General features: G+C 36.5%; 1 protein-coding gene across 3 annotated transcripts in view; it reads right to left on the reverse strand.

The window, feature by feature from the left end:
• Nucleotides 1–25,826, reverse strand: part of AKAP7 (A-kinase anchoring protein 7) — a 142,484-nt gene that overhangs the window by 67,094 nt on the left and 49,564 nt on the right. For all 3 annotated transcript variants that reach the window (XM_017533246.2, XM_017533247.2, XM_037740200.1), the window contains exon 6: nt 8,808–8,920. In XM_017533246.2, the coding sequence (XP_017388735.2) occupies nt 8,808–8,920 (113 nt within the window). The remainder of the gene's footprint in view (nt 1–8,807; nt 8,921–25,826) is intronic.

Raw genomic sequence — 25,826 nt, forward strand, 5'->3', positions numbered from 1 at the left:
CTTGAATACTTCAATATTGCATCTTTTAATATAAGTTCTAAAACTCTGATTCTTCAATTTCACTTAAATCAGAAGTTTGTCCGTAGATGCAACTGCCAGAAAATAAATAAAAATGTCCACAGAATCTAGATCTTTAACAAAAAAAAAAAAATCATTTAAGCTGGAATTATCAAATCAGTGTTTCCTAAACCATGTTGTACCAAATGCTAGTGCATAAAACAGTCAGTGAAAAAAGGAATTGCTGGTCAAATGCATTTGGTTGGGAAACAATGTTGAGTAGGCTATACGACTGTTCAAAATATTTACTGCCCCTCCTGTGGTGTCCCTTCCAGCAAGCAAATTATATATCCTACTCTGTTACACTCAGAAAGGAGGGACCATGTGACTTGCTTTGACCAATAAAATATGATCAGAAACGATGTATATCACTTCTTGGCGAAAGCTGTAAGAATCAGCATGGTCACCAGTTCTCTTTTCCTTCTGCCAGAAGAGCAGAAAAGTCCTAGGTGGAGGCTGCCCAGCCACAGTCCCAAGTAAAGACAATGTGGAGCAGAGCCAGAGGACCCATGAACATGGGCAAAAAAAAAAAAAAAAAAAAAAAGAATCTTTTTTGTTGTAAACTCTTGAGATTCACAATAAGCATCTGCATTTCAGAGATCCTAAGAAGTTCTGACACAAAGAATTAGATGAACATTACTTAGCCCACCATTGCATCACAGACCCCTGCCTCACATAAAACCCTGAGAGATGTTCAGAAAGAAAAATCTCAGAAAATGCTATTGAAGATACTTTCTTCACATCTCCATTCCACTTTGAAGAAACCAGTCATTTCTTCCTAGGTTTGCAAAGTTGTCAAAATCTCTAACAGAATCAAGATCAACCAGGAATCATTTGTAATCCTGACTTTAGTCAATTTCTAGAATTTCCCATAAAATAATTGGCATTCCATTTATTGTTTCTCAATTTTTAAAGACATATAAAGTACTGAAAGATTCCAAATGAAAGTTAAGCAGGTTTACCTTTGTAAATATCATTGCCAATTGTTAAACAATTGTAAATTTGTTTTTTAATATACAGAAATAGACAATACAACAGCATAAATTTGAAAAATACATTAGAAACATAAGTGAAGGCACCTGTTATAAATAGTGCTCTTTAACACACAGTAGATGACAGTGTTGAGTAATGCAATCTAGAGTATCTCAGAAGAAATTACAATTCTATCTCACATGAGAATTCACTGAATTTTTAGTGTTAAAAAGCCATTAAAACAAAGGGATTTGCTGCTTAATGTACTTGGAAATAAGAAAAGTGACTCAAAAACAACTAAAAACTGTGAGTAATTAAGCCATTTGACACTGGGAGATTCAAAAATAGGTTACAGAAACAATCTGCTTTATCTTGCACCAAAGATATTTTTAATGTTTTTTTCTGGAATAATCAAGGTTCACTGAATACCAAGAGCATTTACAAATGCCCTCTTTGAGGAATGAAGGAAGGAAGTGGCAGGGTGGTCTTCGGGCTTCTCTGTTCTTCTCCTTTGTTAGAATGAAGCAGTATACTTTAAAATCTAGAGCCCTGTGAAAGCTTGCCTATTCTGCCTCCCAGATCAGGAGGGGCTCTACCACCAGCCCTTCCACATAATTTGGTATTGACAGGATTTCTCTACCTCCCAGTTTCACTAAAGATGTAGCATGTGGCTGGGTGTACTGGCTTATATTTGTAATCCCAACACTTTGGGAGGCCAAAGTGTAAGGATCATTTGAGGGCAGGAGTTCAAGATCAGCCTGGACAACGTAGTGAGAACTTGTTTCTACAAAACAAAAAAAAAAAATTTAAGTAGCAAGGCACAGTGTGCACAGTTGAGTCCCAGTGACTCAGGAGGCTGAGGCAGGAGAATCATTTGAGCCCAGGAGTGGGAGGCTGCGATGAGCTATGTTCATGCCATGTACTCTAGGCCTGGGCAACCAAGTAAGATCCTAGCTCTTAAAAAATGTGTAGAATATTTTTCCCATTGTCCTTGTTGCTCCATCTGGCTTCTAACAGGACAGGTGGAAAGACTCATAACTAAATTGCCACTATCTTCCTATCAGTTCTTGAAGACCTTTCTTCCTTCTGTCATGTTCCCTCCATGCAGACAAAAAAGCCAATATGAAGTTAAAAAAAAATCTCTGTGTGAGTCAAATTAAGCAATTTGGTCAAAGTATTTATCTTGTAGACATTTCAGAACAGCACAGGAATTAAAAGTCCTCCTTTTACAATAAGTTAACAGAGATCAAGAGAGGTTATGTGATTTATTCAGGACTAAACAACACGGCTAAAACAGGAAAGCTCATGCTCCTTTAAATTCACCACAAGGATTCCTTTAAGAAGGATTAGGCTTAGTGCTCCTGAATTTTAAACTGGTTTATAAATGCTCACTGTCACGCAGACCCCCATGTGAGTTGCAGTCAAATATGTAGATAGACAGGCAGACAGACAGACAGACAGGCAGACAGTCAGATACATACATACATACATACGAGTAAATAATGGTAGTGAATGAGGAAAGGGGCTGGCAGTTAAGGAAGGATGCAGAGTAAGGCTGAATTCAACCAATCTAGTAGAGAAGCTTTTCATTACCATTTTGGTACATATACTCAATCACCAAACAATTCAGGAACTGGAATTTCCTCTTAATGGTAGCATCAGAACAAAATCTTCCTCCATATGCTCACCTTTTCCATTCCTACCAATGACTGTCCTATATCCTCTTCTCCATTCCCCTCAACATCATCATCATATGGTCCAATGATTACCCTTCAGCCCTTGCTTTCTGCATATTGAATTCTGCACTCAAACCAGTCTAAGTGAAAGTAGCTAACAGTTTTCAAGGATCATTTTTTTCATCCTAAAGTACTCTCGTTTTCTGACTCTGTAAAACAGTGCCATGTTTATAAAACATCTTTGTGAATTTAAGTGCTACAGTAGTAACTTTGAAGAGTCATAAATCAGGGAAGATATCTAAGAAGCCCAGAAAATAATTTACACTTAAAAACAACTGATCTATACAGTAAGAGATTACATTTATTTTTTGAGGATGCTAGATCTGCATTAAGATGTTTGACTTGAAACTTGTCTTCTTCTGCCACCAAGTGTTAACACATATTTCTAAACAACTAAGGTTTGCAACATTTAAATCACTGAAACCCAAGGTCATTCAATAAGAAAACTAAGTCCAAAAAGATACACTATAAAAAGCGTGGAGCTGAACAAGTTAGCAGACTAGCTATGTCAACTAAATTCTGAAAAACTACAAATAACCTGAACTTTAGTTACAATTTCAGAGACAGTAATTTAGTACAATTTTCTGAAGCTTCATTCATTTGATGAAAAAAATCACAAAGTACAATGATAATGACTCCTTTTGATATTTTATTATGCAATATACCAACTAGAATTTCATGAAACTAAGAATATGCAAAACTGACACACTGACTAAATGTCTCCTGGTGTTAGAAAGATATATAATTGCCAAGAAAAGCCTTATGTTTCGCAGAATCTGTCCTTAGCCTCAACTTGGCTCTCTAACTTGGGAAGCAGAATACCATGCTGTCACAGAAGAAGTTTCACATCAGGACATTTGAGAGAAGTTTCTGTATTTTCAAAATTTTGAATACAATATACAGAATGTTTAGTTCCCCACTGGGCTTTTGGTTACTGCTACTACATGCAATTACCTGTTAACAGGTGTCCACAAGAGGACAGGATCCTGGAAGACCGGGAATTTCTGCACCAAACACTGAACACCACCGGGAAATCCTCACATTAGATCCATATGCCCTCCCAAGGAGTGAACACTCATCCCCTGTACCAGCCACCTGTCCACATCTTTAATGTCAAGGAGATGTTTTACCTTCATAAACAGACTGATTATAGCTCTGACTTTGAATCTAATTTTTTAAGTTGACATGGATAACAGCTTTTCAGGTTATTTTTAAAAATGACATTGGCTAGATGATGAAAAAAAATCTCAATTGGGTTATCACTACAGAATATCTCATTACAACTCCTATAGACAATAATGAATGGATCAGCTATCTTACTATCTCAGAATTTATTTTATTTTATTTTAGTTCATTTTTATTTTATTTTAGACACAGCTCTGTCATCAGGCTGGACTGCAGTGGTGTAATCTCGGCTCACCGCAACCTCCTCCTCCCGGGTTCAAGTGATTCCCCCACCTCAGCCTGCTGGGTAACTGGGACTACAGGTGTGTGCCACCATGCCTGGCTAATTTTTTGTATTTTAGTAGAGACTGGGTTTCACCACGTTGGCCAGGATGGTCTCAAACTCCTCGTGATCTGCCCACCTTGGCTACCCAAAGTGCTAGGATTACAGGTGTGAGCCACTACACCCAGCCAGAAATTTTATAATAATCCAGAGCATTCCTCTACACAGCACACCCCTTTTTACCAAAAATCATCATGTCTACCCTGACAACAGTAGCACCAGTACTTTAGGAGTGCATCAATATCATACACAAAGTCATTTCCAGACTATCCTCTAGCAGGTCAAATCAAAATATAAGGAGGACACCACTTGGCATCAGTCTTTAAAACACAGCATTTTTTTTTTATTTGAGACAGAGTCTCACTCTGTTGCCCAGGCTGGAGTACAAGGGCATGACCTCGGCTCACTGCAACTTCCACCTCCCAGGTTCAAGCAATTCTCCTGCCTCAGCCTCCTGAGTTGCTGCGATTACAGGTACCTGCCACCACACCTAATTTTTGTACTTTTAGTAGAAACGGGGTTTCACCATATTGGCCAGGCTGGTCTCAAACTCTCGACCTTATGATCCGCTTACCTTGCCCTCCCAAAGTGCTGGGATTACAGGTGTAAGCCACTGCACCTGGCATTTTAACAGGAGGTATCATTTAGCTCTCTTCCAGACAGTCTCACTTTACACCGCCCCTCCATACCTGAAACTGAAGGAACAATCCCATGACAATGGAAAGCCTTCAGGTTTGCTGAATCCCATGGCTTCCCCTCACTCCTGCATTGCCATGGGTACCTAACTAGCTTATCACCACTTCTTATTACATTCCACTCACCAAAGTCCTGCCCTTTGGGATTTACTATATTCTGAGTGACATTAAGGTCAGCTCTATTCACTGATCTACCAAAAAATCCTGGGCTAAGAGAACAACTGTGGGAAGCCACTTTTTACCTCTAAAATGCACTGAAATCATAAAGGTATTGGCAAGGCAAACCCAAGGAAACCATTTTTATACAATTTTAATTACAGTATAGGTTTTATATACTATATATGGTATAGTGTTTTATTATACCTTTTTGTGCTGTTATGGAATCCTTATATCTACTTTACTAGCTGCTTACAACATTTATATGATTTACCATAATTGACTTAAACATTTCCTTTTTGTTGTGGGAGTTATTTCTATTATTTCCCTATTATTAATAACACTAGTAAACATCTTTATGCATAAAGAACTTCTCTTTTTAAATTAGTAAACATCTTTATGCATAAAGAACTTCTCTTTTTAAATTCTTTAGAATAATATCAGCAGCTAGGACATCTTAAAGAAAATGAGATTTTTTTTTTTTTACATTTTTTAATGTCAGTCGCATAATTCATGCTCAAAGGGCCATATCAATTTTATATGACCTCTGATAGTCTTTCTACCACAAGTTTATCCTAACAAATGTTCTTCTCATACACCATGGTCAGGAGTATAAGTTGGCACTATTGCTTGACAAGGCAATTTGAGATGTTTCTGAAAGTTTATAATGTCCAATACCCTTTGCCCTTAGAATTCCAATTCAAAAAATTGGTTCTTTGAAATACTGGCATATCCACCCAAAGAAAAGTGAACAACGAAGTTCATAACAGCATTATTTGTGGTAGCAAAGAAACAGAAATCAATCTAATTATTAATCAAGGGAAGAATGTTTCAATTATGGTAAATCAAAATAATATCAAGAGTTTTATTTCTGTTTTAAAGAAACTATATGCGTGTATGTGTATGTGTGTCCATATATATTTGCTGTGCATAGGAAAAGGTCTGGAAGGATCTACTGGCAGTGTTTACCTAGAGAGAGGGACATTATATTGAGAAAAAGGATGTTGCAGGATGGTAATAAGGGAGAAACCGTAACTTTCACTCTGTAGGTCTGTATATATCTGAATTGTTTACAGTAAGCATATATTCAGATAATACTTCTATAATTAAAATAACTTTTTAAGTAAAAAATAAAATATGTGAAATGAGTCCAATCTCCTAACACGCAAGTGGAGAAAAAAAAACCTATCTTGCCACCCCCTTCTTTTATTTCACTATCAATCTAAATAACATGGAAGGCCAGCAATACATTCCACCATCATCCTTATTTAATGATCACCTGCTTGTGACCATTAGATAAATGGATGGATTTAAAACAAAAATCTGGAAGAAAATTAGCACCGGGAGAGAGGAAAACAGATAGCTGGAAATGTAAAAACATTAAGAATGAGACGAAGGAACCATGTATTTTTAAACAATCTACATACCAAATCATGAATTATAATAAAGTAAAGAAATGAAATCCTCTTGTATGTATGCCACCTTTTCATAGGTTTTAACCTTTACAGTAGATTTGCTGCACAAGAGGCTGTTGGATATTTATTTAAGCCTACAGGTCTCAAGTATACTCCCCTGCAGATCATCTGGATCAGAATCATAGATGGCATTTACTGAACATCAAAAGCTTAGGTCCTAGGTCCACCTTTAATCGAAGGGTAGAGGGTGGAAATCTGAAGTTTAAACAGGTACCCCAGCTGACTTGTGAATCCCCAAATCTAAGATCTACTTCCTCAAACTTTCAGGCAAACTAACCATCATAGTAGTGATGGGAATAGACTCATTCCATAAATTAAAAGAAAAAATTCTTGGCTTTCTGAAAAATAAGATCATAATTTATTATCTAAATATCAAGCATTCTAATCTAAACAAAATGCGATCTGATTTAGATTTTGTGTACCATTCAAGCAGTGGCTATTTTCATCACCACTCTGTGCCCAGCACTCAGTGTCTGGCACACAGTAATCATTCAATACATATTTACTTAATTAAGATGATTTGGAACAGGAGCTCCTTACATATAGAAATGATTCTGTGTGAACTAGAGCTGGCCAGCAGGAGGGAAGAATGTGAGACAGAATTGAGATAGGATGGGTTCTCAGGTACAGAGACAGGGCTCTGCAACTGATAAAACTGTGATCTCAGTGACATCACAACCATTCCAAGTCTCATGTCACTTTTCTATAAGGTAAAATTGTTTCGGTGAAATTAACTGCCAATAAATCATTTAAATGTAGCTTGAAATGTTGACACATAATAGTTTAAGCAGTTTTTAAATAAAATTCCTTGGGTTCTCTCATTTCAAAGTTAATACTATAAAGACAAATAAACATTTTGGAATGGAGATATTACCTTCACCACTGATTGTCATTCTGTGATTAAGTTTGAAACCACTTGGAAGAGGACAATCCATTTGAAAGCAAAACAAGAAAGATAACCAGTAAGAATTCAAACTGTCAGTCTACAGGTTTTGTAAATTTTTATCATACCAGATTCCAAAATCTATCATTTACGCCAATTACTTTACCTAACATATTCTGGAATGATACCTTATATGATACTACTAAATTTGTGGCATTGTAATCCAAAAAACCATACAAGATATCTTTTTGAGATTTTCAGCAATAGTTTATAGAAAACTCTACTACAAGATGGTGAGTCACCCAAACCCATGATTTAAAAGCCCCAAAAGACTTTTCTGAGGACAGAGACGTTAAATACAAAATGTGCCAAATTTAGGAAAAAAAAATCTACTTACTACTATACATGGCCTTCATTTCTAGAGCTGCAAATCAGTCTTAATGCAGCAAAGGGTCATGGAGAGCAGAGAGCGGCTATTAATCTGCATGCCCATCTCTAAAACTCTGGTATATCAGAGAAGGCCATCAGATGTCTGAATCTGCATGAGGAACCCCCTAGGCTGAAATAGGAAACACAATGAAGGGTGGCCTTAGGATTTTAGGAGAAATGCTCATGAACCTAGAAGAAAGTCAAAAGTTGCTCTGACCTCTGAGGGAAGAAGGGGTGGCCTACAAAGGCAGGAAATCACCCTGAGACAGGGGAAGTCAAAAGACCTGTCACTTGGTTTGTGCCACTGCTGACCATCCTTAGGGAGAAGTATTTTTAAACACCTCCAGGAAAGGGGGTCCCTCAATTACCCTCATGCCCAGTCCCTGGTACACCTGGTTCCAAGGACTCAATGGAGGCAACTACTGAAAGATGGTCAGTAACCTTAAAGAGTGACAGGAAGAGGGGTAAAAAAGCTTTGCCCACCTTGAAGAACCCAGTTGGCAGTGAGCAGCACCAGCGTACACAAGCCAGCGGAGGAAGCTTTGAGAGCAACAGGATGCAAATAACCACAAGCAAGGATAGCAACAAAACTGAACTCTGGCACCACCTCGAGGTTCTTCAGGGGATGAAGGAGATGCAGCAACAGTGGTAGAAATAAATGATGGCCAGCGTATGCGGGAACAGCCATAGTGGCAAAGGAAGGCAAAGCTCAAATAGCCTCCATGGAAGGCCAGGAGCATCCTCAGCATCCCTGGAAATTGGAACCAACCTGACTTGAAATCCCAGAAGGAAGAGTGGTGTCAGAGACCACAGCAATGTCACTCACTCATGCTCCTGACCATGCTCATGGCTGGCGTGGCCTGGTAAAACAGGCTTGCAATAAGAACATGCACTCACATTCTTACGGAGCCATGGTGCTTTTGACAACTTCATGAAGGTCAAATGAGGCTTAAAACTTCTGCTCTCTCCTGCCCAGATGCCTTTTTCTTGAAATGTCCTATTTGCAGTCTCTGAAGAAAATAATGAGAAACAAAGAAATGCTACTACAATATTTTCACAGTTGTCTTTAATTGCAAAAAAAAAAATACGAGCTCAAACAATAACTAATTATTTTACAGTGAAAATTATTTTACAGACCTGTTTAAGATACTTTCTTTAAAAGAGAGAAAAAATCCATAATGTGTATGATAACAAATGCTATATGACGGTTAAATGTCCAGTGATTTCACACCTACGGTAAAGCTCACAAAAACAATAATTTGAAAGGCTATCTAATAAATAGAATAACTGTTGGGCTGACATGATGCTGATTTTCACTGAACATCCCAGTGGTTTCCATAAGTATAAAAAAGGACTAGCTCATCTGAAACCCTTCATATCTAAAACTTCTGCTTCCGAGATAAAGTAGCAGAAACCTTCCCTGAACAAGGATAAACAAACAAGGTAAGCCCTTTGGCTGTTCCAGCTTATATCCTTGAGTGTCCAAGGCCTCGTGTAAGGAGGTGAAACAGATAAGAGTCCAGCCATTCCCTGGGTTGAGGGAAAAGAGCTGAAAGGGACAGAGTACTTGAGACGTGAGACCTGAACCAAGAAAATTTCAGAGCTCTTCAAAGGGTTCCCCCAGAATATTCAACTGAGTCCTCCTTATCAGTGCATGTGTGCAAGAAAACTATCTGGCACTGGGGAAAAACACATTCAAAAGGATTAGAGGGAAGACTGTCCAGTACTCTAACAAGAAAAGGTGAGCTCTTTGATTGTCCCAGTTTATATCTTTGAGTATCCAAGGCCTTGTGTAAAGAGGAGAGACCCAGATGGAGCCCAGGAATACTGTATGTCCCATTAGCCAGATTGGAAAACCTCAAGATTCATGAGACGTCAGGTAAAAGGAATAGTCTTGTCTCAGTAATGAAGAATAATTAACTCTGGACTGGTATTCTTCTAGTACCACCCAAAAAATCTTCGAAGCAAGACCCAAAACAAACAAAAAACTATTTCCAAGTAACTTAATTGTGTATCAGAACAAGGCCCAAGGATATTTATAGAAATACAAAACAATCCAGCACCCAACAAGGTAAACTTTACAATGCCTGGCATATAATCAAAAACTACTAGGCATGCAAACTAACTGGTCAATATGGCCCTCATTTTTGAAAAGATAAATCGATTAATCAAAAGTGACTCAGAACTGACATAGAGGTTAAAATTAGTTGATAGGGCATCAAAATAGTTATTGTAACTGTATGTCCTAGGTTCAAAAAGTCAAGTAGAGACATGGAAACTATTAAAATCCAAATTCAAATAAAATTTAGAGAGAGATGGAAACAGCAATTTCTGAGAAAAATTAACTGAATGGAAGTAACAGGTAAGACATAGCGAGCAAAATATTGATAAATTTGAAAACAAGGCAATAGAACCTAAATTAAAACACACTAAAAAAAAAAGAAAATGTAAAGAAAAAAGAATGGAGAAGAGAATTATCAGTGAGCCATGGGACAACGTCAAGTTGTCTAATGTGTCTGTAACTGAAGTCCCTGAACAAGGACAAAAGAGACGGAGTTAGAGAAAATACGTGAAGAACTAATGGTGTTGCAGAATGAGAATTGCCACAACCACGATGGAAAGTAATCTGGGTAGCAACTATTAAAATTTAAGCTACACAAGCACTCTGAGCTAGCAATTCCAATTCTAGGAAAATACAAAAAACATGAAAGCATCGGTATACAAAATTCTATGAAAAGATATTTATTAAAGCATTATCTGAATTCACACAAACTGGAGATAACTTTCATCAATAAAGAAATGGTTGATAAATTACCATATGGCCTTCATAAAGAAAATTAAAGGAATTAATTAGAACTACACACATAGACATGAGAAGATGGCCATGATCCACTAAGCAAAAAGAGAGAACTTCCATGGTTATTACATCTATAACATGGTTCTCTGGAATATAAGAGAGAGAATTAAAGAAAATAGCCTATCTATGTTTTTACTAACATGGAAAAATAGTATAGAATACCTTGGGATATGGGTTGAGACTGAATAGAGGTAGAAGAGACCAGAGTTATACATACATACATACATGGTTTGAATTGTTATAATGAACATATATTACTTTTGAATAAAAAAATTAAAAAATAAAATAGGCACAATAACAAATGTGCTATATGTTAACAACATGACATTGCTATAATTTCACAAGCATCAAACTAGAATGCACAAAGAGGAGGACAGAATCATTTGGCATATATGTAAAAAAATCATACTTTGCAAAGATCAAAGGTAAATAAATTTTCCTGTGGTCTTTTTATCCAAAAACAGGTAGGGCTAATACTATTAAGTCAATTCTAAAGACATGAAAACTGGCACATAGGAATAACTTAGAATTTTATAAGATAAATTTAATGAAGATATTGAAATAATTAAAAAGAATCAAGCGGAAATTCTAGAGTTGAAAAATGCAACTGACATGCTGAAGAATGTATTCGAATCTCTTAATAGCAGGGCCGAACAGATAGAAGAAAGAATTAGTGAACTTGAAGACAGGCTATTTGAAAATATTCAGTCAGAGAAGACAAAAGAAAAAAGAACATAAAACAATGAAGCCCACCTACAAGACCTAGAAAATTGTCTCAAAAGGACAAATCTAAGAGTTATTGGCCTTAAGAAGAGGTAGAGAAAGAGATAGGGGTAGAAAGTTTATTCAAAAGGATATTATCAGAAAACTTCCCAAATCAGAAGAAAGACATCAATATTCATATAAGAAGGTTACAGAACACCATGCAGATTTAATTCAAAGAAAACTACCTAAAGGCATTTAATAAGCAAACACCCAAAGGTCAAGAATAAAGAAAGGATCCTAAAAGCAGCAAGAAAAATCAAGCAAATATCATACGGTGTAGAGCTCCAATGTCTGGCAGCAGACTTTTCAGTGGAAACTTTACAGGCCAGGAGAGAATATGATGACATAGTTAAGATGCTAAAAGGAAAAATTTTTTACTCTAGCATAGCATATCTGATGAAAATATCCTTCAAACATGAAGGAGAAATAAAGACTTTCCCAGAGAAACAAAAGCTAAGGGATTTCACCAACATCAGACCAGTTTTATAAGACATGCTAAAGAGAGTTTTTCAATCTGAAAGACAAGGACGTTAATGAGCAATAATAAATCATATAAAGGTACGAAACTCACTAGAAATAATAAGCACAAAGAAAAACATGGACTATTGTAACACTGTAATGGGGGTATATAGATTAGTTCTATCTTAGAAGAAATATTAAACAATGAACCAATCAAAATAATAAATAAAACAACTCTTCAAGACATATCTCTATAAGACATAAAGAGAAACAACAAAAAGTTAAGTGGGAGAACAAAGTTAAGGTGTAAAGTTTTTATTAGTTTTCTTTTTGCTTGTTTATTCAATTGGAGTTAAGTTGACATCACTTTAAAATAATGAGCTATAAGATAATATTTGCAAGCCTCAGGGTAACCTCAAAGCAAAACATATACAACTGATACACAAAAGAATAAAAAGCAGGAGGTTAAGTCACACCACAAGAGAATATCACCCTAACTAAAAAGAGGCAAGAAGAGGAAGAGGAGAACCACAAAAGCAAAAACAAATGACAAATGGCAATAGTAAGTCCTTACTTTACACTAATAACATTGAATGTAAATAGCCTAAACTCTCCAATAAAAAGACACAGCGTGGCTGAATGGATTTTAAAAAACAAGATTCAATAAATCTGTTGCCTGCAATAACACACTTCACGTATAAAGATGCACACAGACTGGGAAAAAAAGGAAAGAAAAAGAAATTCCATGCCTTCACTGCTGAATTCCACCAAACATTTAAAGAAGAGCTAATACCAATCCTATTCAATGGGAACCAAAAAGGAGCAGGAGTGTATATGCTTCTATCAGAAAAAAATACATTTCAAGACAAAAACTGTAAGAAGAGACAATGAAGGTCATTATATATTAAGGGGTTAATTCAGCAAGAGATATAACAATTGTAAACATATTTGCACCCAACACTGGATCACACAGATATGCAAAAGAAACATTACTAGAGCTAAAAAGAGAGACTCCAATACAATAATAGCTGGATACTTCAACACCCTACTTTTAGCACTGGACATATGTTCCAGAAAGAAAATCAAAAAAGAAATCTCAGACTTAATCTGCACTATATAGACCAAATGGGCCTAATAGATATTTATAAAATGTTTCATCCAATGGCTGCAGAATACACATTCTTTTTCTCAGTACATGAATCATTCTCAAGGACAGACCATATGTCAGGTCACAAAACAAGTCTTCAAACATTCAAAAACCTGAAATGATATCAAGCAACTTCTCTGGCCACAATGGAAGAAAACTACAAGTCAAGAATAAGAGGAATTTGGGGAAATATACAAAGACATGGAAATTAAACAATATGCTCCTGAATGACCAATGGGCCAATGAAGAAACTAAGAAGAAAACTGAAAAAAATTCTTGAAACAAATGATAAGGGAAACACAACATACTAACAAAACCTATGGGATACAGCAAAAGCTGTACTAAGAGAGAATTTTGTAGTTGTAAGTGCCTATATCAAAAAGAAGCAAAACTTTAAACAGATAACCTAATAATTCATCCTAAAGAACTAGAAAAGCAAGAGCAAACCCAACCCAAAATTAGTGGGAGATATTACATATCAAAGCAGAAATAAATGAAACTGAAAAAAAAATACAAAAAAATAACAAAATGAAAAGTTGTTTTTTTGAAAAGATAAGCAAAATTGACAAACCTTTAGCCAGACTAAGAACAAAGATAGAAGACCCAAATATATAAAATAAGAGCTGATAAATGAGACAGTAAAACTGACACCACAGAAATTCAAAGGATTATTAGTGGCTGCTGTGAGCAACTATATGCCAATAAATTGTAAAATCTAGAAGACACAAATAAATACCTAGACACATACACTCTATGAAGATTGAATCATGAAGAAATCCAAAACCTGGACAGACCAATAACAAATGCCATAGTAAAACATCTCCCAGCAATGAAAAGCTTGCGACCTGATGCCTTCACTGCTGAATTCCACCAAACATTTAAAGAAGAGCTAATACCAATCCTACTGAAACTATTCCAAAAAATAGAGGAGGAGGGAATATTCTTCCAAACTGATTCTACAAGGCCAGTATTACCCTGATATCAAAACCAGACAAAGGCATATCAAATAAAGAAAACTACACACCAATATCTCTGATAAACATTGATGCAAAAATCTTCAATCTAAAATATTCACAAACTGAATTCAATACACTGAAAAGATCATTCATTATGACCAAATGGATTTATTCCAGGGATGCAAGGATGGATCAATATATCCAAATAAATCAATGTGATACATCATATCAACAGAATGAAGGATAAAAACCATATGATCATTTCAACTGATTCTGATAAAGCATCTGATAATATTAAACATCCCTTCATGATTTAAAAAAAAAAAACCCTCAAAAAACTGTGTATAAAAGGAACATACTTCAGCATAATAAAAGCTATATATAACAGATCCACATCTAGTATCGTACTGAATAAGGAAAAACTGGCAGCCTTTCCTCTAACATCTGGAACACAACAAGAATGCCCACTTTCACCACTGTTATTCAACATAATATAAGAAGTCCTAGCTAGAGCAATCAGACAACAGAAAGAAATAAAGGGCATCCAAATTGGAAAAGAAGTCAAACTATACTTGTTTGCAGATGACATAATCTTACATTTTTTAAAAAACCAAAAGACTCCACAAAAAGCTGTTAGAACTGATAAAAAAAATCAGTAAAGGTGCAAGATACAAAATCAATATACAAAAATCAGTAGCATTACTATATGACAATAGTGAACCATCTGAAAAAGAAACCCAAAAAGTAATCCCATTTACAATAGTCACAAATAAAATTAAACACCTAGGAATTAACCAAAGAAGCAAAAAATTTCTACAATGAAAACTATAAAACACTAATTAAATAAATTAAAGATAGCACCAAAAAAAAAATGGAAAGATAGTCCATGTTCATGGATTGGAAACATCAATGTTGTTAAAATATCCATACTACCCAAAGCAATCTAAGATTCCATGCAATCCCCATCAAAATTCCAATGACATTATTCACAGAAATAGAAAAAAATATCCTAAAATTCACATAGAACCACAAAAGACCCAGAACAGTCAAAATTATCTTGAGAAAAGAGAACAAAACTGAAGGAATCATATTACTTAGCTTCAAGTTATACTACAAAGCTATAGTAATAAAAACAGCATGGTACTAGCATAAAAACAGACATATAGCTCAATAGATCAGAATAGAGAACCCAGAAACAAATCCATACATCTACAGTGAATTGATTTTCAACAAAGATGCCAAGAACATACACTGGGGAAAAGACAGTCTCTTCAATAAATGGGGCTGGGAAAACTGGATATCCATATGCAGAAGAATGAAACTAGACCCCTGTCTCTCACCATATACAAAAATCAAATCAAATGGATTAAGGACTTAAATCTAGACCTCAAACTATGAAACTACTACAAGAAAACAATGGGAAAACTCTCCAGAACATTGGTCTGGGCAAATATTTCTTGAGTAATACCTCACAAGCACAGGCAACCAAAGCAAAAATAAATAAATGAGACCACATCAAGCTTAAAAGTTTATGCCTGGGCATGGTGGCTCACATCTGTAATCCCAGAACTTTGGGAGGCCAAGATGTGCAAACTACTTGAGTTCAGAAGTTAAAACCAGCCTGGGCAACATGGCTAGACCTCATCTCTACAAAAAGATATGAAAATTAGCCAGGTGTGGCAGTGTACACCTGTAGTCCCAGCTACTTGGGAGGCTGAGGTGGGAGGATCACTTGAACCTGGAAGGCAGAGGTTGTAATGAGCTGAAATTGCACCACTGCACTCCAGCTTGGGCAACAGAGTGAGACCGCTTCAAAAAAAACAAAAAAAGAAAGAAAGAAAGAAAGCTTCCTTCTGCATAGCAAAGAAAACAATCAACAGAGAGACAACCTACAGAAGAAGAGAAAATATGTGCAAACTACCCATCTGACAAGGGATTAATAACCAGAATTATGATGAGCTCAAACAACTCTATAGGAAAATTTTAATAATTTTAAAATTAGCAAAGATCTGAATAGTCATTTCTCAAAAGAAGACACACAAATGGTAAACAGGTTTATAAAAAGGTGTTCAACATCGCTGATCGTAAGAGAAATGCAAATCAAAACTACAATGAAATATCATCTCACCTCAGTTAAAATGGCTTTTAACCAAAAGGCAGGCAATAACAAATGCCGGCGAGGAAGTGGAGAAAAAGGAACCCTCATATACTGTTGGTGGAAATGTAAATTCGTACATCCACTATGGAGAACAGTTTGAATTTTCCCCAAAACACTAAAAATACAGCTACTATACAACCCAGCAATCCCACTGCTGGGTATATACTCAAAAGAAAGGAAATCAGTATATTGAAAAGATATCTGCACTCCCATGTTTGTTGCAGCATTATTCACAATAGCCAAGATTCAGAAGCAAACTGTCTGTCCATCAACAGATGAATGTAGAAAGAAAATGTGGTACATATGTATATTGGAGTGCTATTCAGCCATAAAAAAGAATGAGACCCTGTCATTTGCAACAACACAAGTGGTACTGGAGGTCATTCCATTCAAGTCAAATAAGCCAGGCAAAGAAAGACAAGCTTCACATGTTCTCATTTTATTTGTGGAAGCTAAAAATTAAGACAATTTATCTCATGGAGATAGCGCATAGGAAGATGGTTACCAGAATCTGGGAAAGGTAGTAGGAGATAGGAAAGAAGTAGGGATGTTAATGGGCATAAAAAAAATAGAGAGATGAAGACCTAGTATTTGATAGCATAATAAAGTGACTATAGTCAGTAAGAATTCAATTGCACATTTTTAAATAACTAGAAGAGTATAACGGGATTGGTTTTATTTTAATTTTTATTTCACTAGTTTTGGGGGAACCGGTGGTGCTGGTTGCATGGAAAGCTCTTTAGTGGTGATTTCTTAGATTCTGGTACACTCACTACCTGAGCAATGTACATTGCACTCAATAGGTAAGCTTTTACCCGGACCCCCTATAAAACTTCCTCCAAGTCCATTATATCATTCTTATGGCTTTGTGTCCTCATAGCTTAGCTCCCACTTATAAGTGAGAATATAAAATGTTTGGTTTTCTATTCCTGAGTTACTTCACTTAAAATAATGGTCTCAACTCCATCCAGGTTGTTGTGAATGCCATTATTTTGTCCCTTTTTATGGCTGAGTAGTACTCCATGGTGTCTATATACTACATTTTCCTTATCCATTCACTGGTTGATGAGCATTTAGGCTTGTTCTATATTTTTGCAATTATAAATTGTGCTGCTATAAACATGCATGTGCAAGTGTCTTTTTCATATGACTATTTTCCTTTGGGTCCATACCCAGTAGTGGGATTGCTGAATCAAACGGTAGTTCTACTTTTAGGTCTTTAAGGACTCTCCATACTGTTTTCCATAGTGGATATGCTGGTTTACATTATGGGATTATTTTTAACACAAAAGATAAATGCTTTAGGGAATGGATATTCCATTTACCATGATATGATTATTATGCACTGTGTACCTGGATCAAAGTATTTCATGTACCCCATAAACATATACATCTACTACGTACCCACAAAAATTTTTTTAAAAAGGCTAAAATCTTCTTTCTTCTTTCTAAGAAACGTTTTCAAACAAATGCTAAAAGTGGCTAGGTCACTTTAAGAACTGTACAGCACACATGAAATCCAGTCAACAAATTCAAGTTTGATCGTTCATTCATTCAGCAAATGTTTATTGCGTGCCGAATATACACCAGGTACCGTTTTAGGTGCTGAACATACAGCAGTGAGCAAGACAAATTTCCTGCCCTGTGCACCTTCCATATTTGTTGGGTGCCACAAACTAATACACAAATGAAGGTCAGGTTCTGTTAAGTGAAATAAAGAAAACTAAAGCAGGTAAGACGATACAGAGTGCTGTGGAAGAAACGAGGTTCCTATTTTAGATAAGGTGGTCTGAGAATCTGGCTCTGAATATGTGACATTTCAGCAGACACCTGAGTGAAGTGGAGAAGACAATCGTGTGTATCTAGGGAAAGAGTACTTGCAGCAGAAGGAACAACTTCTAAGGTGAAAGAATACTGAGTAGGTCTGAAATACAACATACAAGTCAGGGTAACTAGGATACAGTGGGGATTTGGGGAAGAGGCAGGAAATACATTTAGAGAGGCAGGGGCCTGCTAAAATCTTTGGATTTTATTCTAAGTGTGATTGGCAATTTTATTTAGGTAATGAAGCTTTCCTGTGAAAGTAATTTTATTTAGTCATCTATAGTTAGTTAGTTAGTTAGTTAGTTAGTTAGTTTGTTAGTTTGTTTGTTTGCTTGCTTGTTTGTTTGTTTGTTTAAGACGGGGTCTCACAATGTTGCCCATTCTGGTCTCAAACTCCTGGGCTCAAGTGATCCTCTGCCTCAACCTCCAAGTAGCTGGGACTACATGCATACATCACCGCACCTGGCTACTCATCTGTATTTCAACTAGAATATCTATTTCTTCCTGGTGGGAAAAATTAGACATTTTGAAAATTTTTAGTGTTGCCTGGGACTGTATCTTTGTTGAAGAAGGTAGCTAATGGAGTATCACAGTGTTTTTGATTGGGGGAGAGAGGTGGGCCGCATTTGGATCACCATTTGGCATCTCCTAAGACATGCACCAGGCTTGATTTCGGCAGCGGGATTCTCCCTCATTCCCATATATAAGGATTCTCTGAAACTTTGGTGCCCTCCTAGATACACAAGATTTCATCCTATAGCTTACCATACCACACTAGAGCAAGCGGGAACTCAGTGGGGTTCGTGAGGCCCTTTACTGCCTTCCTGCTCCTCTTGAGCACACAGAAACAGCCGAGTGTCGGAGATCAAGGTGGAAAGGGCCCAAACAGGTCTGAACGCCATGAGGCCACCTGGCACATGAAACCACCCTCTCTTCTGTCACCTTCAGTGGACCTGGCACATGAAACCATCCTCTCTTCTGTTACCTTCAGTGGCACTCTGGGAGCACAGGGAATTCTGGCTTTGCTGAATCTGTGCAGACTTCTCAGGGATGGAGTACAGGTCACTCCTGCTCTCAGACTGATCTGGATTTCTGTTGTTTCACTCACGGGATGACAGAGGGGCAAGAACACACACTCTTGCTTGGCCTCTAACTCTTCTTCACCCAACCTAGAGTATCTTTTCTAGAATCGGGGACAGGTAAAAACATACCATTAGGCTAAGCTGTTGAAACCCTAAAGCCTTTTCTCTACTTTTGCTGCTGTATTCCTCCTCTTTTGAAATATGAGTGTCACTCACTGCCCAGAAGGGGGCAGACAAAGAACAAGGGATATAAGAAACATAAGGAGAGAAACTCAGTGAATAACTCAAAGCAGTTTCTCACCACATCTTTGAAATCTTACTGCTATTTTACTTTTACTGTGTTATTTTCTTTAATTATTATTCTACTTTATACTAAACACTAATTAATGTGCTAACTGTGACATTTCAATCATGGTGTATAAATTTGGGGCATATTCTAAAAGCTCTGTGCTAGTAGTAGTCACTGCTCCCAAACAGCTTTTTGTCTCTTCTATGGAAATAAAGAAGGTTAAGCAACAGACCGTTAAAATGCCAAGAAAACACTGGTTCTCAGTTGCAAACAACAAATTGGCAACTTTGGCTGAGTTGAGCAGGAAAAGAATTCATACAAGAACACTGGGAGGGCCGGGTGTGGTAGCTCAATCCTATAAACCCAGCGCTTTGGGGGGCCAAGGTGGGTAAACTGCCTGAGCTCAGGAGTTCAAGACTGGCCTGGACAACATAGTGAAACGGTCTCTACCAAAAATACAAAAAAAAATAGCCAGGCATGGTGGAGTGTGCCTGTAGTCCCAGCTATTTCGGAGGTTGAGCTGAGTGACAGAGTGAGACCCAGTCTCAAAAAAATAAAAAATACATAAAGAAAGAAAGAACACCACAAAGACCAGAGGACCAGGCTGAAAGGCCATGAAGCCAAGGAGACAGGAGATGTCCAAAGCTCTCGTGGAGCCCAGGTCCAGTACCAACACCCTCTTTTCCACTGAGCATCAGGTGCCAAACCACAAACAGCACATGAAGGGCCAAAACTGCTCCCACTGGCCTTGGACTGGTGGTAGCTGTCACTGATGACACACCTATCCCAAGGATGAATTCTGCATGGTCCTTTTCTTCAAGTTGCTAGCTTCTGCTTCAAAACCTGCATCAGACCAAGATCATATTTTCCTTCCCTAGCAATAAAGAGAGTCTGTGAAAGAACATATCTGACACAAGAGAGTGGTGTTAAAAAATTAGATGCTGGGTAGTCAAAGAAGAAAGACAAGTCCAGCATAAGCATGGTAAGAAAGAGTGAAAGTGTATTCCTAACAATTATTACTGTAATTAACTTATCAACTTATAGTTCACATAAATTACAAAAACATATCTTTTCTCAACTACCCTGTCATAACCCAACTTCGATCCTCTCTATCTTGGCATATCCTCAACTGTTTTAAAAGAACCTCATGTTGAAATATTAGGCTGAATCATACAAAACTGTCACCTTTATGAGTCAAAAACCAGTCAAATATTAACAATGTCTTACAGTTTTACAGATGTCATGATGGACTAACTTACTACGTTCCTAAGATTTGACTGATTAGAGCATAATTTCTAAGACTTCACATATTTGAAGAATTATTCCATATAAGAGCTTCTGACAGCAATTTAGCAACATGTTTATATCACTCCAGAAAACAAATAGCATAAAGGTGTGGAAGCACAAATTCATTTATTCAGTTACTTTGTGGAAGCACAAATTCATTTATTCAGTTAATTACTGAGCACTCCCTGTATGTGCCAAGCACAGTATCTGCTGAAGGCTGCACGCATGAGACTATTAAGTTATTTTTGTCTCCTGGGATGTTACAGTCTCACAGGACAGATTTCAGCACAATAAAAAGGACTTCCCAATCAACATCAAAAAATCAAATTTGAATTTCTGAGTTTATCAAAAAATTCAACAAATATAAGAAAAGGACTTTTGTTAACCGAAAATTAAAATAGTGAGCATTTGTACTGTTCTTTACCACCTACATTAATGTTTATTTATTATCTTATTTGATATAACAATCAAATCAATTGAGTCTAAAGAAAACAACATTTTTTTTTCTTTTTCTTTTTTTTTGAGACAGAATCTCACTCCATCACCCAAGCCGTATTGCAGCAGTGGTACAATCTCAGCTCACCGCAACCTCCGCCACCTCCCTGGTTCAAGTGATTCTCATGCCTCAGTCACCTGAGTAGCTGGGATTACAGGCGCACGCTATCACACATGGCTAATTTTTGTATTTTTAGTAGAGATGAGGTTTTGTCATGTTGGCCAGTTTGAGCTCAAACTCCTGGCCTCAAGCAATCTGCCTGCCTCAGCTTCCCAACCAAAGTTCTGGGATTACAGTCGTGAGCCACTGTGCCCGGCCAACATTTTTCAATTTACTGATTTCAGTTATATCAGATTTCGCCCCAACAGCTCTCATTATTCACTGGGTCTGAAGTCTTTTACGATATTTGTTACTGCTTTAAATAACATTTGTCACAAAGAACTTTTAACTTTTACTAATGTGCTTTTGCAATATAGTCCATAGGTACATAGAAGTGGCGGAAAAGAAAATGACTTCTTTTTGAAACGTACTTCTTAATATTGATTTTATATTCCTAACAGTAATATAACCTACTGCTTAGAGCATTAGGTCATGGTTAGAGCAATATCATATTTGGGATGAGAAAAGCTTTTACTAATGTAAAACCTATATGTCATTTTTCATCTGTGTTAACAACTTACACAGAAGTTGGAAGTCCTGGAAGAGAAGCTTATGAATAATAGAGACTGTTTAATTCCTCCTAGTACCACAGACATTCCTTCAAGTACTAAAGAGAAAATCACACAACACATATATTAGATATCCTTCAGAAAGTCAGGAAAGGGTACTTCCTAAATAATATAACTTATCTCATAACTGAAGATGAAAATTGTCTGAAGAACAATGGCTTAAAAATATATTTATATACTAGGATACTTTATTATATAAAAGAACACTGAAATAAATAATTTAATAGAGAAACAATACAATTGTAACACTAACAAATACAGCTTTATCTATTTTTTTGGCTTCACATTTTTTTTATATAGGAGATTTTCTTTAGGTGTAGCAGCAATAAATTTACATAATAATCTAAAATGAAAAGAAGTTGTTAAAAATTGTCTCAAAGTACACTGTAACAAATCAACTTTAACAAAATCATATGTTTCTAATAATATACCCTTTTTGCAAGATAAGTATTTCCCTCTTCTTTCCAAGCTTTCGCTGTTTTCTCTCTTTTTCTAATATTGTTAAGGATGTTTATATGATTACATGATCTCTAATTTGAGAATAATCACAAAGAGATTTATTAATAAAAACAGTCTAGAATGCTAAAAGGAAAGAAGTTCAATATATTACTGAACTCACACAGATAATTCCCAAACTACAATGGTTCAACTGACGATTTTTTGATTTTACAATAGTGTGAAAGCAACATGTGTTCAGTAGAAACTGTACTTGGAAATTCTGAATTTTAGTCTTTTTCCAGGATAGCAATATGCAGTTTGAAATTCTCTCTCAATGACGGAAAGCAGCAGTGAGCTGCAGCTCCCATTCAGTCACTTAATCACAAGGGTAAGAGCCAACACTCTACAGTGTGTTGTGTTGCCAGATGATTTGCCCAGCTATAGGTTAATGTAAGTGTTGTGGGCACATTTAAGGTAGGCTAGGCTAAGCTATATTTTCAGGTAGGTTAAACATATTCAATGCATTTTCAAGTTATAATAGGTTTATTAGGATGTAACTGCACTGTAAGTCAGAGTATCTCTATATTATTTCAATATGTGGATGTAACAAAAATGGTATGTTCAATTTTTGATTTGTGGCCAGGCAAGGTGGTTCATGCCTATAATTCCAGTACTCTGGGAGGCCAAGGAGGAAAAACTGCCTGACCCCAGGAATTTGAGAGCAGCCTGGGTAGCATGGTGAAATTCCATCTCTTAAAAAAAAAAATAAATCAGCCAGGTGTGACAGCACATGCCTGTAGTCCCAGCTACTCCGGAGCCTGAGGTAGGAGAATCACCTAAGCCCAGGGACATCAAGGCTGCAGTGAGCTCTGATGGCACCACTGCACTCCAACCTTGGTGACAGACTAAGGCACTGTCTTAAAAAACAAATGTAAGTTATGCTAAAATTGTGTCACATATAATATGAAAAATCTCAATAAAATTTTAGAATCACTTTTCATCACCTAAAACTTTAAAGAAATAAAAGCCTTAAAGCTGTTTTTATTGTTCCTATGGTATTACTATTAACATTTTTAAAAACGTTCCTGTATCTACATGCTACTTAAACAGTTTCATTTTAGACGGTCTTAACAAGTCACTTGCACTATATGTTTCAATATCAAGGTTGACATATGTTGAAACCAACTTCAATTTAAAAATGTTATAGTCCTCATCTTAAATAGATATTTCCAGTTGATAACTGTGTAAAACTGTCAAGTAGAATTTTTAAGTGTCATTCTTAAAAGCACATCTTTAAAATACATCTTGACACCAGAGGAGTATTATCCATTCTACTGCAGTTGAGAAAGATAACCAGAATAAGCCTTCTAACTCCGACCCAGTTCTTTGATTATTTAGCTTGTGTTTCTGGACACATCACTTAACCCTGACAGTAAAAGTGATGAGACCACAATAAATTCTCTCTCAGGTCCCTTCTTATCCTAACAACCTGCAAGTCCAAATGAACTGCCAGAAAGAGTTCTGGTACATCTTCCTTAGGGGATTCTAGAACACTAGGACTGGGTTTAATTTTCATGCAAAGATTTAGACATGAATGCAAATGAGGGAAGGGACACCACCTAAGGTTAAATGTTTTTCAATTAGACTTTTATGCTTACATCACACTTTTTTGCCACTGCTTTATCTATTATGTGGCAGGATTTGAGGATACAAAGATGAAAGATTCCCTCAAAGAGCTTTCAGTTCTGGTTGGGAAAGATAGATTTCTAAACAATTAAATACACAAAGTTGTTTTAGTTTCTACAGCAGATATCTACGGGATAAGAGGATTAGAGGATAAAATGATCATTTCCACTTTGGAGAATCAGAAAAGGCCTTTATTTTTAAAGTGACATTTGAAATAAGTCTCTATGAAAGATCAGTTATACAATATGAAAAGGAAATTAAGAAAACAACTGCATCAACATTATAAATAAAATTATAAAATACTTAGAAATACAAAAATTATAAAATACTTAGGAACAAACTTAACCAAGGAGGTAAAAGATGCATATTCTGAAAACTGCAAAACATTGCTAAAAGAAATTAAAGAAAATACAAATAAACGGAAAGACATCCTGCCTGTTTTAATGAACTGAAGGACTACATATTGCTAAAATGCCAATACTGCTCAAAGCAATCTAATGATTTAATGTAACCCTATCAGAATCCCAATGGTATTTTTTGCAGAAATTTTAAAAATCCATCCTAAAATTCATATTGAACCTCAAGGATCTCTGAATGGCAAAACAATCTTGATAAAGAAGATCAAAGTTGGAAATTTTACACTTCCGATTTCAAAAGTTATTACAAATCTATGGTAATCAAGACAGTGTGATACATGCCTAAAGACAAACACAGAGACTAATGAAATAGAATAAAAAGCTCAAAAATAAACCCTCATACGTACAGTTGCTATGGTCTGAATGTTTGTAGCCCTCCAAAATTCTTATGTTGAAACCTAATCCCCAAGGTAATTGTATTAAGAGGTGGGGCCTTTGGGAGCTGATCAGGTCACAAGAGGTCTGCTTTCATGAACTAGATTACTGCCCTTAAAAGAGATTTAGGGTTCCTAAATCCCTTTTGTCTCTTTTGCCTTTTGCCCCTCCACCATGTGAAGATAAAGCATTCTCCCCTTACACTAGGTGAGGATGTAGCAACAAGGCGTCACCTGTGAAGCAGAGAGCATCTCTGGACACCTAAGTCTGCTGGTGCCCTGATCTTGAACTTCCAGCTTCCACAATTGTTGATGAATAAATTTCTGTTGTTTGTAAATTACCCAGTCCAGGTATTTTGTTTTAAGGGCAGGAAAGGACTGCAGCAATGGTCAAATGGTTTCAACAAGGGTGCCAAGACTATTTAATGAGAAAGGACAGTTGTATTAAGCCATACTTGCATCGCTATAAATAAATACCTGAGACTGGGTAATTTATAAGAATTGGCTCACAGTTGTGCAGGCTGTACAGAAAGCGTAATGCCAGCATCTCCTTCTGGGGAGGCCTCAGGAAGCTTACAATCATGGCAGAAGGCAAAGGGGCAGCAGGCATCTCATACTGTGGGATCAAGAATAACAGAGAGAGGGGAAGGTGCCACATATTTTTAAATGAGCAGATCTCTCAAGAACTCACTCACTAGCATGAGGACATTACCAAGAGGATAATGATCCAATCACCTCCCACCAGTCCCACCTCCAACATTGAAGATTACATTTCAACATGAAATTTGGGAAGGGATAACATTCAAGCTACATCAGCGGTCTTTCAACAAATGGTGCTAGGAAAACTGGTTATCCACATGCAAAAAAATGAAGTTAGTCCCATACCTTACACCATATATAAAAATTAACTTGAAATGGATCAAAGATCTAAACATAAGAGCTAAAAATATAAAA

This window comes from Cebus imitator, unplaced genomic scaffold (assembly GCF_001604975.1).
Source record: "Cebus imitator isolate Cc_AM_T3 unplaced genomic scaffold, Cebus_imitator-1.0 Scaffold81, whole genome shotgun sequence".
In the NCBI taxonomy this organism is placed as follows: Eukaryota; Metazoa; Chordata; class Mammalia; order Primates; family Cebidae; genus Cebus; species Cebus imitator.